The 15,624-nt window shown below is 37.5% G+C and overlaps 1 protein-coding gene across 1 annotated transcript; it reads left to right on the top strand.

Moving 5' to 3' along the window:
- The first annotated feature begins 3,956 nt into the window (after positions 1–3,956).
- cpn1 (carboxypeptidase N, polypeptide 1) lies at positions 3,957–14,466 on the top strand. The gene is made up of 9 exons (XM_084134354.1): positions 3,957–4,280; positions 7,151–7,347; positions 7,981–8,136; positions 10,963–11,139; positions 11,825–11,936; positions 12,586–12,725; positions 13,524–13,623; positions 13,708–13,826; positions 13,926–14,466. The coding sequence occupies exons 1-9, from the start codon at positions 4,046–4,048 to the stop codon at positions 14,040–14,042; spliced, it is 1,353 nt and encodes a 450-aa protein (XP_083990480.1). The 5' UTR covers positions 3,957–4,045; the 3' UTR covers positions 14,043–14,466.
- The last annotated feature ends 1,158 nt before the right edge of the window (positions 14,467–15,624 follow it).

Below are 15,624 nucleotides of genomic sequence, written 5' to 3'. Positions count from 1 at the left end.
GCAGGTTGCTAGAAGGGCAGGATTATTGTCCCGCCCTCACGGCGATGCACACATCATCAGAGAAGAGATGTCGGGAATACAGCCCAGGCTCATTAGAAAAACGTACCTGTGGCAACAGTTTTGCAAAACGCAAAATACGTTGTATCATGCGCGTTGCACGACAGTTTCAAAGTGAAATGTCAAGTGAGTGTCGCTAAAAGCGTGTTTAATTTTTTCCGGAACAGATGTGAAAATATGGCAATATGAAAAGAATGTAAATATGGCAACGTTTTATTACGTTGTAGCTTGTACCGTACGTATCACTGCAGTTCTGAATTTAAATGTCCGGCGATTGGCACTAAAAGCTTAATGCTCTGTTTTAAAATAGCGTATACTTAGACTAAACCCTAAACCTACCCGATAGGCTAGTGTTAACAAAAGCAAATGTGACATAAAAACGCAATCGTAACCATAACATTTTAGCTTGTTGTTTTTTTTTTTAATCTTGTCTTTGAGCTCATTTATCATGACTCTTTCACGGGATTTGTACCGAATGCTCTCCGCATCACAAGTACAATTCTGTACCAGTAAAGCTACCGAACAAGCTTAGCACATCAGTAAAACCGAACATGTGCAGCTGGTTAAGTGATGCAAACTCTGAAATATATTCGTTTACAAATCATGCACTATGGTAAAAAAAAAGAAATAGAGGTCATAACATAATTGTGCATGGAGCCATGTGAAAACAAGTCTTTATTAATCTATAATCTGCCCCTGTAATCATAAATGTGTGTAAAATGATCAAAAGTGCTTGCTGTTTTACTAGTGTTCATTTTCAAATGTTGCCACAGGTAAGTTTTTTCAGGGGCCGTCCACACGGAGACGCGTTTCGCTGTATACGTATAAATTTTTTATCGTATTGGCGTTTCGTCCACACGGATCCGGCGTTTTCGGAGACTGAAACCGCTATTTTTTGAAACCGGGTCCCAAGGTGGATAAATCTGAAAACGCCGCCCTTGCGTTTTCGTGTGTACGGCCAATCCGTACATTTTGTGAAACGATGATGTCATCACCCCACGTGTCGACTAGTCAGACACCGCACATAACAGCAACAACTGCGGACGATATGCTTGTATAAAAATATACTATAATGCTGCAGAAGAAGCTAGCCTACTGAGCCTATTTTATTATTTTATTTATTTACATATAGCTATTTTTATTTTACTTATTTATTTCCATTTTCTTCATTATATGGTGCTGGTCTGTTGTCTGATTAAGGCTACGTTTACACGTGGATGGCTATTTTCATAAACGGACATTTCACCCCTCTTCGTTTTCAAAAATAACATTGTGCACATGAACCCATGTATGTGCTGTCAAGAGCATGCCAAACCTGTAGGTGGCAGTGTAACGAGAAGCTCAAGCCCACCTTAGCCAATCAGAATCCCGAAAATAGTCACATTCTGTGACGTCGCTGCCTAAAACTCCGTTTTTCTCAGTTTACATGCAAACGGGCAAACGAAGATTTTCAAAATCTCCACTCTGGCCGGAGTTTTTAGAAAGAATCGGTTTCATTGGCGAATCCTCCGTTTGCGTGTAAACGAAGGGCGCAAACGAAGAGAAATGTCTCCGTTTTTCAAAATAACCATGTACGTGTAAACGGGGCCTATTTCATATTTTGTAGGGATGCATTTCAAGCGAAAATAATATTCGACGATCGCTGGGAATTATTCAAAAAACGCACTAACCAGCAAAACATTCCACTCCGACATTAAATTTATCTGTAGGCCTACTTGTAGCCATTAAAGAAAATGTATTTAGTTTCATATTTATGCTTAAGTAATGTTATTTTTTAATTTCATCAATGTTGAAAAGTGAATGAGTAATCATAAGATATATCGGGAGACATACGCCTAATTTTGACCCCATTAAGTTTCGTTTTGTATAAAGCCTTTCTTTAAAGTGAATTTCGTTTTGTATAAATTGTATCTTAATTTTAATCCATGTTTCATCAACGATTTGCCTGGATTTAATCAATAAGAAGCAAATAGCAGACAATCAAGACATGGACGTGCCGGCGCCATATGTCTTGCATTGCTAGTGAACTGGACTCGCTGTATAGATGAACCGAAACTCAGAAATATAAATATATATATATATATATATATATATATATATATAGGCCTATTTAGAAAGCTTGAAATAATTTTTAAACAACATAGAACAAAAATTCAAAATGAAAAGAAAGTTAAGAAACATATAGCTAGGCTAATCCGTATCAAGTGTGCATTTCTCTAAATGTCACGGTCATAATACTGCGAAGGTGGCGAGTCAGCATCGTCAACTTCATCTTTGCAGCCACACAGAAAACACTAGTTTATTAATAAACAATTAAAATATCTCCTTGCTATTTTTGACACATTCATATTTGATTACTTTTGCCGGTTCTTTGTGCAAGCTTTATGCATCCGCTATATGTCATATTGTGTCCGTTCATATTGTTCAATATTTTCAATATAAGTTATAGGTAAAAAAAAGACCTATAAAAGAAAAGAAGCAGCTACTGTGCCTAATATTATTGTATACAGTGCGCATGGTTTATCCATAGGGTTTATGCCATTGAAAGTAGGCTATAAGAAAGATATATGCCTTATGCGCGTGCTTCTTCTCCGCGTTTTTTGCCATCTCTGTGGCAGAATTAAAGCGCCACATACTGGACTGGCATGTATAGTACATCGTTTTGAGTCGGTTTCAGTGGTTTCGTGTGTACGCATTTCTTGAGACGACGCCGTGTTTACGGATTTTTTTTTTTTTTTTGAACGAGGAAAAAAAACATCGGATAGGGAAAGCTCTGGCTTCGTGTGGATGTGGCCTCAGTGAGCCTGTGTTGCGGGAAGATAATGAATTAAAAAAATAATGATGTGCATGCATAAATAATTTCTTATGCTCTATTCCATAAAAAATAAGAATCGCCAGTTTTTGATTTCATGGTGACTTTTAACTTCCCCTTCTTCTTGCAGTGACATCTCTTCTCTGATGACACATTTTTCAGTGTGAGGGCGGGACAACCTGTCACTCACATGAGATTACAGCAGCAAACCACAACCATCCAACAATCCAATCAATTCCCGATGGATAAAATCAAGTCTCACCCTACATTTTTTTCTTGTTCAAAAAGCCGTTTCACTTGGATATACATTACAATAGGGAAGAAAAGCCTATCACAACTTCTGTGTCATGCAGAAATGGCTAGTTTGGCAACAGCAAGGGTAGTCGGTAATGACACAAACACATGGGCAATTGAGTAAACAGCCTGCTTGTTCGGTCAACGCAAAAGGTGTTACATTTCCACCCGTGGTGTTATTGAGTATAAAACCAGTAACAAAGCAACAACAGCAGTACTAACATTCAGGTTATAGTGAGTGTGATGGACAGCAGCTCCTGGGGTTTATAGTAGAGGTGATAGGAGGAGGGCCTCAGGGGGCCAGTTCCACAGCGCTCATTTGAAACCTTTGGTCCCCCATGGTCTGTTTTCCCAGAATGCCCTGTAGAAGCACTAACCTCTCAGGCTCAGAGTGTGTTTACTCTGAGTTAATGAATGAGCTAGTGTTGGAGCGAAAGTGGGAGAGTAAATGCTAATTACATCCCTTTCCCCAAAAATAAAGCCTCCATTTCACCCCTTTCCTGTTTGCTTTTATTCCTCTTTAGTTAAATCATCAGTAATTATGCTTTCAAAAGCTAGTCAGAGACTAACCGCAGGTCATAGCACTGAAAAACACAAGAGGGGGAGGTTTGGTGTGTGAGGAGCGTAAAGCCAAAGTTGAGGTGTCATATGTGATGTCAACTCTCACTTCTCCAACAATGCCAATTGAGTAAACACACACAAATGGTATGAGTGAGGGAATCAGAAGAGAGAGCGAGAGAGAGAAAGGAGGGGCCGTCCTTACTTGCTCTTCTAAGCGGGAGTGAGAGGAGGTCCAGAGGGAGGAGGCAAACGGGGAGAGCAGGATTGAGAAAGAGAGCGAGGAAAAGAAGTGGCGCTCTGTTTGCGGAGCAGTCTGGGACCATGCTGTCAGGCAGCTCTCTGATCTGGATTGGGGCGCTGCTTCTGGGGCTCGAGGCTTCGTTGACCGGGGCGTCTGACTTCCAGCACCATGGATATGAGGAGATGGTGAGAGCTCTTTTTGCTATCCAAAGCGAATGCCCCTACATCACTCGCATCTACAGCATCGGTCGCAGCGTGGAGGGACGGCACCTATATGTCCTGGAGTTCACTGATAATCCTGGCATCCATGAAGCATGTGAGTCTTTTCTTTACTCTTGTACCAAGGCATTAAATTCCTCACATATAGCTCAAGAAAACTCTTGCAAGTTGTTCCTACTGAGGCTGCCAGAGCTGCCAGCCCAAAGTATGCAATCAAACCAAAATTTTTGCTTAATTTGGGTTTGATTGCATAATTTGGGCTGTTTTCTGAGATAAGCACTTAACAGTTGAAATCAAGCTTTGACTGGTCATTCATGAGTTTGTCTGGCCAGCCAATGTTGACCGTCAATTTGATTTATCTTGTTGCTCCTCAAACACTCAGATACAGTAAATTGCATTTAAGAATGGACAGTAATGGGTTTAAGGTGGAGTATGTGCCTGGAGATGTGGCGTGTTAAATGTTGCAGACAGGAGCAAACACCGGTCTTGTTGTTAATCTAAAACAAAAACATTCCCACTGGAATGAAAAATCGGAATGTTTAATAGCTCAGTTGTTTTCCCTAAAAACAGAGAGCAAATGGACACTTCTGCTTCTCAGATGATTCTATTGAGAACAAGAGCTCATTAATCTTGCATGTGTCTCCTCTAGAGTTCCAGAAGAGAACAATATCTTTACCTTAGATTGGCCAAGATACCAAAGTTTAGGAATCCAAAGTCAGAAATCCCAAAATTACTTATCAAAGATGAAAACAAATTATCTAGTTTATGCTTTGTAAGCCAACCACTGTCTCTATTTACAAGGAATTTCAGGAGAAACATCTGATACTTCAAAAGAAGATGATTCAGAACTCCAATCTATGTTTTGAAATATGAAAGAACAGCTGCTGAGCAGTAACATTTCCCTCTTTGTTTCAGTCTGTAGACCTTGTTCCTTTGTTCAGTCAAATTCAAAACACTTTCAGCTCTGCTACTGGAAGTAGTTAAGATCCATCAACAAAAGAAGTGAATAAATTACTACTAGGATATAGGCTGTTACTGTATTCTACATTCCCAATCCTACCCAATTCCTAAACATAACAACTACCTTACTAACTATTAATAAGCAGTAATTAGGAGTTTGTTGAGGCAAAAGTAGAAGTTTATAGTTAGTTAATAGTGAGAATTGGACCCTAATCTAAAGTGTGACCAAGTTTTCCTTTCTGAAAAATCTATCAAAATTAAGTGAGTTCATGCTTAAAACAAGGAAAAATAATCTGCCAGTGAGGTCAGAAAAATAAACTTAATTCAAAGCGAAAACAAAATAATTTTCTGACCCCACTGGCAGATTTTTCTTCTTCTCATTTTAAGCATAAAGTCACTTAATTTTAAGCAATTTTTCAGAAAACAAAACGTAATATTTTAACTAATTTTGCTTTTCAAGTAAATGTATCTTGATTTAAGAATGTTTAGATATTTGTACTAGAAAACAAGACAAAAATGCTGAGTAAGAAAATCCTTTTTTTGCAGTGTAAAAATCTGCTTCTCTTGGCAATACGCGTACAAAGGTAAAACCTCTGAGAGAATTGCAGGATGTATACATGTTCCACACAGAGTACAAAAACAGGAACCGATACAGCAGAGTGGGCAAAGTCCTTGTGACCACCTGACCCTTAAGATTTTTAAACAATGTCCATGCGTTAATGTCAAGGCCACCCATTTTGTGACTCTTTGAGCAGTGGCACAGCACAGTTAATTTAATTATTTGGTGATTAATAGGAAGACTGTGCCTGATGAGTCTGCCTGCACACAGTGGCTAATTAGATTTGCAATCTCGCCATCACTCACTTCTGCATCAAAAAAGAACAAACGGAAATCTGCTGGTACTTGTTAGAGGAGATAATTGTGAATAATGAGCTGACAACTGGCTGTGAGACAGGAATTTCGATGAGAGTGGCCTGCTGTGCTGTTAAACCCTCAAAAAGCTTTTGTAGGAGGAAAATGATGAATTTTAATTCATTCATATTTGATACGAGCATTTACAGTGTCAGCTTACTCAACCGCATGCCACATACACTGATGGAAAAGTGAATTTGTTTCAAAGGGATGGTTAACCTAGAAATGAAACTTCAGTCATCATTTACTCACCCTCATGTCGCTCAATTTTCTGTGACTAAATATGGTGTGTTTTTCATACAAAGATATTATATGTGACCCTGGATCACAAAACCAGTCATAAGTAGCACGGGTATATTTGTGGCAATGGCCAACAATACATTGTATGGGTCAAAATGATCGATTTTTCTTTTATGCCAAAAATCATTAGGATATTAAGTAAAGATAATGTTCCATGAAGATATTTTGTAAATTTCCTACCATAAATATATAAAACATTTATTTTTGTGAGTGAATGCAGCACAATCGCAAACATAAATGGACAACTTTAAAGGCCATTTTCTCAATGTTTAGATTTTTTTGCACCCTCAGATTCCAGATTTTCAAATGGTTGTATCTCGGCCAAATACTGTCCTATCCTAACAAACCATACATCAATGGAAAGCTTATTTATTAATGTATAAATCTCAATTTCAAAAACTTGACCCATGTGACTGGTTTTGTGGTCCAGGGTCACATATGGCTTTAGAAGACTTGGAATGTAATGTATAAGTTGTATGAACTTCTTTTATATGGTGCTTTTTGGATCCATTCCCTTTCATTGTCTTAAAAAATGTACATTTCTCCTATTGTGTTCCACAAAAGAAAGTCATGGATCAACATGAGGGTAAGTAAATGATCGCAAAATATCTAGTAGGCAATCCTTGCAGTACCTTTAGAGCTTCATATTGCATATTATGTCTTAATTCATAAAGTTGCTGCTTCTGAATTGCTACATATGCATGCATAGAGCTTGCTGCTTGTATGCTATTCACGGATGTGACCCTATGACCTCATGACTTCCTGACCGGCGGTCACCTGACCTGTGTTTTTCAGTGGAGCCAGAGTTCAAGTACGTTGGGAACATGCACGGGAACGAAGTGCTCGGCAGGGAGCTGCTCATCTACTTGGCCCAGTTCCTGTGCGAGGAATACCGGGCAGGAAACGAGCGAATCACGCGCCTCATTCACGACACACGGATCCACATCCTTCCTTCCATGAACCCGGATGGATATGAGGTGGCTGCCAGGCAGGTATACAGCCCTTAGTAGCTAATCTACATTGTAAAACAAGTATACTAAAACGCCACAGCTCAAAATCCGTGACCAACAGAGCGTGGTGTGAATGTGAGCATGCATATACACTTATTTCTTCAGTGTGGCAGCTGTGGTGTGGGAAGTCTCTGGTGGCCTCTAGTTTGTTATTTAGGAATCAGTCATATCCCAGAGTGCATTGCTGGCTTTCTTTTGAGACTAATTACACCAGAAGAACTCACAAAATACATAAAGTATTTTTTTCTGGAACAGAGTCCATACACCTACAGCGTTCACACATCTAGAGTGCAAAATTATAGTAATACAGACTCTTTCTTGATCTTTGAGACTAATTATATGTCCAGCAGTAAATGGAGGCTGAATGTAGCCACACACACCCAGTTATCAAGCGTCTCAATGGACCAGACAAGAACAAGCAAAGGAAACTATACCTCAGCATCAGACAGGATCTATTTAACATGCTCTAACTCGCTTACACAACACACATAAGCACAATAAACTACTTGAGGTATACATTTCACACCTGACATACTGAGAATGTTAAAAGGTGATATCCTTCCCAAAATGGTACTTAAAGAATAGGAAATTATGTGCTCTTTATCCGATTTACAGGGTCCAGAATTCAACGGCTACTTAGTGGGACGTGGAAATGCAAAGGAGGTAGACCTGAACCGCAACTTCCCAGACCTGAATGCTCTTATGTACTACTACGAGAAGCACAACGGCCAAAACCACCACCTGCCACTGCCAGACAACTGGGAATTACAGGTGATCATCAATCAGTGTCACATTCACCTCTATAGGAGAGGAGATAATAGCTTCCATCCAAAGTTGCGAATTTAACTTGTGTGCAAAATTCGAATATCGCATAAAACATTTGCGAATAAAGCACAGTTTCCATCCAGTGAGCCGAAGAGGACAAAATCGTCACTTCCTGATAAACTGCTGCTAAAATATCACTAAGAAAAGTAGGAAAAACTACTGTATATAATATTTTTTGTGTATTTCTGATAAACAGATTCTGCTGTTTTGGAACACAGTCGTGTAAGACAGTTCTGGAAGGGAATTATACTGAACCACTTTGACGACAGATTTCTGAATGACCAAAACAGCATTTCAGATGCTTTGCAACAAGATTTTTCCGCTGATATTTCCAGTTATGCCATCCCATCGCGCAAACTCGCATGATTTTTTTGATGCGCATTGTTTGAAGCTTGTGTAGCGGTTTGGAAGTGCTGAAAATTTTTGAGATAAACAAAATAAGATCCTCTTTGATAGGGTAACGATAACACACAAAATATTTGTATATATGCTGCTAACCATTTATGTGCACTTCTGTTAAAAAGTTTGGGGTCAGTAAGATTTTTTTTTTTTTTTAAAGTAATTAATAATTGTATTCAGCAAGGATGTGTTAAATTGATGAAAAATGACAGTAAAAACATTTGTAATGTTACAATAGATTATTATTTCACATATATGCTGTTCTTTTGAACTTTCTGTTCATCAAAGAATCCTGAACAAAAATGCATCACGCTTTCCACAAAAATATTGAGCATCATAACTGTTTTCAACATTGATAATAATAAGAAATGTTACTTGAGCACCAAATCAGCATTAGAATGATTTCTGAAGGATCATGTGAGACTGAAGAAATGATGCTGAAAATTCAGCTTTGACATCACAGGAATAAATTACATTTTAAAATATATTAAAATAGAAAACAGTTATTTTAAATTGCAATAATATTTCACATTTTTTACTGCATCTCTGATCAAATAAATGCAGTCTTGGTAAGCATTAAAGACATAAAAAAAATATCTATTTGAACAGTAGTGTGTATATTTTGAGATTTATTTACCTAAAGCGACTCAGAGTTCATGTTCAGAACCCATTCCATTTTGATAAAATACAAGAACTGAATGAATTTTAGAGATGATACTTTTCAGTCAAAACAAAAGTCAAAAACATAGAGTGCAAGCAGTTCAAAATCTCATGACTCTTATGAGCCTGAGCTTTTTATGAATTGTTTTGAATCTATTTATTATTGAAATCATCTCATCATTTGTCGATGGAATTGCATTTTTTTCTCCCCAAATTTTTATTCCTTAACCCATAAGGAGCTTGAATCATTAAGAGGAACCGGCACTGGTGTTGTTAAATTACCATCATTATATGTGTTCCCTAGGAATCAAACCTATGATTGGACTGATTTTGGAGTAAAATCTATGGAACAAAAGAAACCAAAAAAAATAAAATAAAACATTCATTGCTTATACAAACATGAAACTTGGTGAATGAATCCCAGATTCAGATATCTGTGGATCGTTCTGCTGGCCTGCCCATGACATGGGCGTTGCTAACATTATGTTCTACCAACTGAGCTACAGGATCTGTATATGTTTTCATGGGGTGACCTTTTTAATGCACAAACAATCTTGTATACATAGACATCACATAGATAAATCCCTGTTCCAATCTTAAGTAAAATACAGGATAGTGCCAGTTTCCTGCATTGCAAAGAAAAACGTTTTTGTTTTTACAGTTGGACAGCTCACTTAAGCTCTCCATTAGTCTGTTAGTAACCCACCCAGCTCTCGTTCTGCCGGTCTGCTCTCTATCAATCGCCAACAAGCCCACCTTTCACAAAATAGAGAGCCTTGGCTTGTGTAAATGGACTTTTTTAGCTTGTACTGCTGTTAGTCTTCATCATGAGCTCTGGATATTTTGGTTAGCCTTTCACAACCTGCTGAGTAATATAAAGTAAATCTCATCTGTGTGTATCCATGCCATCCATCATGATTTGAGAATGTTACAAAGAACATATTGTGCTAGATGGAAGCAGGAACATCTGACCTTTAGTACAAAGTAGTTAACTTTTCTAGAAATAGAATATTACACAATTCTTCTTGATTTTATGTAATAAAATGAAAGAATTCCCAGATTTTTTGGAAGAGCTCACTAGAATAATACAAACCATTTAAACAGCTCTTTCCAGGAACATCTTTGTATTTTCCTCACTCTAAAATGAGAACTCCAGCTTTGGAGAAGTATATTCACTGGCAGCCACACGTCCCTCAGGATAACAACAGAAGAACTGCAGTCGGAGGAATATGACAAGTTCCAATCATTTCTCTGTGAGTCAAGAGCTGTCACTCTCACATCAAACTCCACTCGTGACCCTCTGACCCTAGTGTGGGTTTTGCACTACACAGACCTAAGCAGGGTGAAAAACATCTGTGTGAGTTCACAGCATGAAACCTGACTCTTCAATGACAGCTGGGGCCAAAGGGACGCTTGGTTGTTTATATATACAGATCCATGCATAATAAATACACAGTCTCTTCAAAACAGAGCACGAACGGGATCAATAACCCAGCAGCCATCTCTAAGGAGCCAACTGGACTGATTTTATTTAATGCAACAGGGTCAGGTGGAGGTTTATTATCCCTTCACCTCTAGTACCACATGTCAGATCTCTCAGATAGCAGAGTTGAAGGAATATTCCAAAAGAACGTTGCTGGAGCGCCATGGCACAAAAACCTAAAACAAAGGCTGAAATCTGAATGTTTTTCCCTGTATTTTTGGTTCTTGCAGGTTGAGCCGGAGACTTTAGCAGTGATAAAATGGATGCAGAATTATAACTTCGTTCTGTCTGCTAACCTCCACGGTGGAGCTGTAGTTGCCAATTACCCCTTCGATAAGTCTCGCGAGCCCCGGATAAGAGGCAAAACAACATACTCGGCCACCTCTGATGATAAAATATTTCGAAAGGTATGTTGTGTTTTTTTCGTTATTTGTGTGATTTTTCTACTTTAAAAAAAAGTTTAATGTCCACAAGCAATTTGTAAGCTTATATCTCTTTAAAAAAAAGTGTAAACACTGTGTTTCTGTGGCACTATCAAATCATTTTACAAATGGCAGATGGGTGGAGTTTGGAATGTTTTAAATCATTCTTTTTTTTTTTTGCAATTCCGTATGGTGTCACTTCTCTGCGGAAAAAACAACAACACTTAAACCAACCTAAGGTGACTTGCTAGTCTAAGCAGATTTAAGATGGTCTTATCTGCTGTTGTATAAACTGCCTAGACTAGTCATCTAATTTTTTTCTTTAAGACTGGTCAAAACTTATCTTAGTTGCATAAAAAAGTAGATTTGCCTTTACTAACTGCTATTGGTCAGATTAGATCTATACAGAGACTTCCATCCTGGCCAAGAGCACAAAACCCTACTAAAACAAGACAAAAGACCAGCCTGATCAGGCTGGAAGTTAAATTTAGACCAGCAAACCAGCTTAAGCTGGTTTAAGTCTTGTTTTTGTTTTTGTTTTTTTTACTCAAGGCAGAGTAGTTGCACAGAAATCACACACTTCACCTAATGAAGAGCTGACCATTGTTTTTCCCAATTCCCTGGTGAATATTTACAGATTTTTGTGTTTTTGTATTGTGTGTGTGTGTAGTTGGCAAAGACGTACTCCTATGCCCACAGCTGGATGCATAAGGGCTGGAACTGCGGCGATTACTTTGATGAAGGAATCACAAATGGAGCCAGCTGGTACTCTCTATCTAAGGGTGGGTTATATTTTACATACCACAGTTCTCATTCAATTACTTCAACAAGGCTTGTGGTTTTGTCTCATCTAAATGCCTTGTAATTTAGCTGAAATTTGGAAATTACAAGCACTTTTATCTTTAAGGACAAGTGATTGTGTTCTAGTTTAGAGCTTTTCACTAGTGCCAGCACCAGTGTAATTCCACCAGTGAAATTAACTTCTTTAAGGGTCAATTTTCTAATTGATTTTCAAATAAATCTTTAGATTGTCTTTGTTGTTGGTCATATATTTCCCTAAAATTACTTGAAAAAAAATAAAAACAGTAAAGGAAACCAATACACAAGCAGAAAATGGTCATGAATGAGCATGTGAATAGTTTCCCATATACATATACAAAAATTATTCCTCCTTTGTTTTTGTTTTTTTTGTTTTTTTTTGTGCACACGTGGAAGTGTTTCTTATACAGTATGTGTGCATTTTTCCTTGCAAATATAACTTTAGAAGCTCTATATAAAATTAAAAAAACTAACAAAAATGGTTGATTAAAAAAAAAAAGTGAATATTTGGAATATGTGGGGCATCTTTTCCACTTTTGGTGTTTTTTTTGTGCTGTACGTACTACATTTTAATTTGCGATTAAGAAGAATTATTCCTCAATATTTCTGAAGGGATGCAGGACTTCAACTACCTCCACACAAACTGCTTTGAGATCACTCTGGAGCTCAGCTGTGATAAGTTTCCTCCAGCGACAGCTCTCGCCAGCGAGTGGCTAGCCAACAGAGAGGCTCTGGTGTCCTACATGGAGCAGGTGAGGAACTTCCCTTCTCGCATTTGACTGTTTTACTGCTTTAGTTTCAGCTCTGTATGCCTGTAATGAAACAAGTAGAAGTTTAAACTGCAGTCAGAACATGTAGAATTGGAATTGGAGAGCATTGTATTCAAAATCAAACGGGTAAAAAGGGGGCCAGTATTCTAGCAGACACAGGTAAGAAACACAAATTGGTTCACTATGGCACCAGCAGGTAATGAACCTGTCCCCAGATACTTATAATGTGAAATTGATATGAACCTTCAGGGGTCACGTTGTGAGTTCAGGTAACATTACACTGCTTGCTAGCACATTTAAAGTAATGGATGGAATCGGTTTACCACTTTAAGTGCAGTCCCTGACCATAACGAAATCCTTTACCTAATTTGGTGTTCCTAGTCAAAAATGACCAGCCTTTTGAATTGCTTGTTATTCTCTCATTATGCTATTTTTTCACCAAATATTGTATTCAATCTTTTTGTCATCTTGTTTTATTTCAATAAGCACAGGTTTTGAATTTTTTTTGGAAATGATTAATTGTAGGCTTCATTGATCTTAGCATATGCACTTTTTTTTTTCTTTTTTTTCTTTTTTTTAAATGAGCAAATTTCAGGAACATTTCAAGTTGTTATAGCCTGTGTAAGCAAAGTCAGCAAGTTTAGCAAGTTTTAGTCCAGTGCGAAAACGTTTACTAGCACTTTCGGAAAAAAATGACCAACATGACAATACAACAAACATGTTGGACAGACAATACAACATGAGGGTGGGTTGACATTGTGACTCTCTCCTGTCCTCCAGGTGCACCATGGGATAAAAGGCATGGTTTATGATGAGAACAACAACCCAATTAGCAATGCAGTGATCTCGGTGGCAGGCGTAAACCACGATATCACCTGCGGTGAGTGTTGTTCTACATTAAAAGCTGATTTTGTAGTATGTATAAGTTTGAATACTTAATTTAATGTGTCTGATGCTGTCTCAGGGACTGATGGAGACTACTTCCGTCTGCTCTTGCCGGGCACCTACACAGTGACGGCTTCTGCACTAGGTTACCTACCCTTTACCAGCATTGTGACAGTGGGACCGGCTGAAGCTGTACAGGTGATAAACAATACACAGATACACTATTCTTTACTGATTTTTTTTTTTTTTTTTTTTTACAATAACAAACTAATATATCTTATTTGTTCTTCTTCCCAGTTGCATTTCTATTTGAAAGTTCAACCAAAAGGGACAAACTTGAACGTGAAAGCTTATGCCAACAAGAAGGGCACATCGACGGCTAAGATTCCTCCCACCAACCTTGGCCCAAGATAAAGAGGAAGGTCTCTTCTCTCAAAACAGACAAAACACGTCTTTACTTTATAAACTGAAGAACAATAAAGGGAAACATGGACTCTCACTGTGACAAATCTCACCTTCCTATGTCAGGTTCTTTGTTGTTTGTATAGATGCATAAAAGTGTGAGAAATCCATATTTTGCTCTCATGTTCTCGTGGAGCTTAAATATATACAGGTATGTATGTTATATAATGGCTTTGATTAAAAGAACAGGAAGAAGTAGGTAATGTAAACAAAATATATTTCTCTTTTTATGAGAAATTAGTCATAGATTAATGAAGACATTTAGATGGACTGTTACTGGAAATTGTGTCCGAATATGATCAGAAATCAGTTTAAGATTAATTATCTTCTATGTGGATAAAAATAATAAAATAAACATTTTATCATTTAAAATGAACTAAGGTTGTTTATCTTTCTATTCTTTGGGCAGTTATTGTTGTTTTTAAGAATAACGTGTTTAAAATACCATCTTGGTGCATGTGTGAATATTTGTAAAAATGTATTGAAATTTTCATAAAGGTACTGTAAACACTCTTCAACTATTTTATCACATGGACATACCTTTTCTTCTAATGATCTTTACATGTAAATATGTGATGTTTGATTAAACCAGGCATATTTTAGTTCGCATTTGGATGCAAACTACAAATGCAAAGATTTACTGAAAGGATCTGTGGACATTAACTCAAATTTAAAGTGAATATCATATAAAGCAGTTCAAGTCAAGTCACCCTCATTTATATAGCGCTCTTAACAATATGGACTGTTTCAAAGCAGCTTTACAGTGATAGGAAATTAAAGTAACAGAGCTTGTTTTGGTTCAGGTGAAGTTCTTTGCTTAAATTAGAACAGCAGTGCATAAGGTTGTATAGTTGGCCATAAATGCATAAAAGACTTGAGAGCTTTTTCTACAACTATGTAAATCGCTTCATAGGCTGAGAAATTATCTTATGAGTAATGCATACAAGTACATACTGCATATTTTTTTTTGAAATCACAGATGATAGATAGACCCCTAAATGTGAATGTCTTCATTTTTGCTTCTAGTTGCCAAGATATGTTGGAATTCCTTATTTTTTCCCTGAAGCAATCCTGTCTGCATTGCTCAAATCTTTTTCTATCCGGAAATCATCTTCTCAATGCACTGGAATCTTGACATCTGATTATTTATGTCTATTTAAAAAACTACAAGCTGCAAGACACTCCTCTCGATTATGCAAGCTTTTGTTGAGAAGCTTGCATGCAGCATTTTCAAATCAGCAATCATTTGTGTTTATAATTAATACATCCGGTGCATATTTAAGAAAGGATCTTATTCTTATTAAATTCTCCACTCAGTTATAAGTGAAATGTCTAACTTTGGTATAGCTTAGATGGAAGCACACTCATGTTTATCGAACCTAAAGGAACACTAGGTGTCAGTGCTGTAGCGATATGGTCAGACCACTGCTATTTCACTACTGAAAAGTGTTGAATATAATAGAAAGCAATTCTAAAAACATCAGAAAACACAGTAACATTACATATATTAAGTGGGACTTCGATATGTCCAACT

Source organism: Abramis brama, assembly GCF_963993115.1.
Source record: "Abramis brama genome assembly, chromosome: 14".
NCBI lineage: Eukaryota > Metazoa > Chordata > Actinopteri > Cypriniformes > Leuciscidae > Abramis > Abramis brama.
This window is presented reverse-complemented; position numbering and strand designations above follow the sequence as displayed.

What these genes read in the sequence shown, in the direction of transcription:
- cpn1 (XM_084134354.1), top strand. Translation starts at nt 4,046, where the DNA reads ATGCTGTCAGGCAGCTCTCTGATCTGGATTGGGGCGCTGCTTCTGGGG. An exon ending in TGGTGTCCTACATGGAGCAG is followed by an intron (nt 12,726 to 13,523) that starts GTGAGGAACTTC and finishes CCTGTCCTCCAG; the next exon opens with GTGCACCATGGGATAAAAGG. An exon ending in GACCGGCTGAAGCTGTACAG is followed by an intron (nt 13,827 to 13,925) that starts GTGATAAACAAT and finishes TCTTCTTCCCAG; the next exon opens with TTGCATTTCTATTTGAAAGT.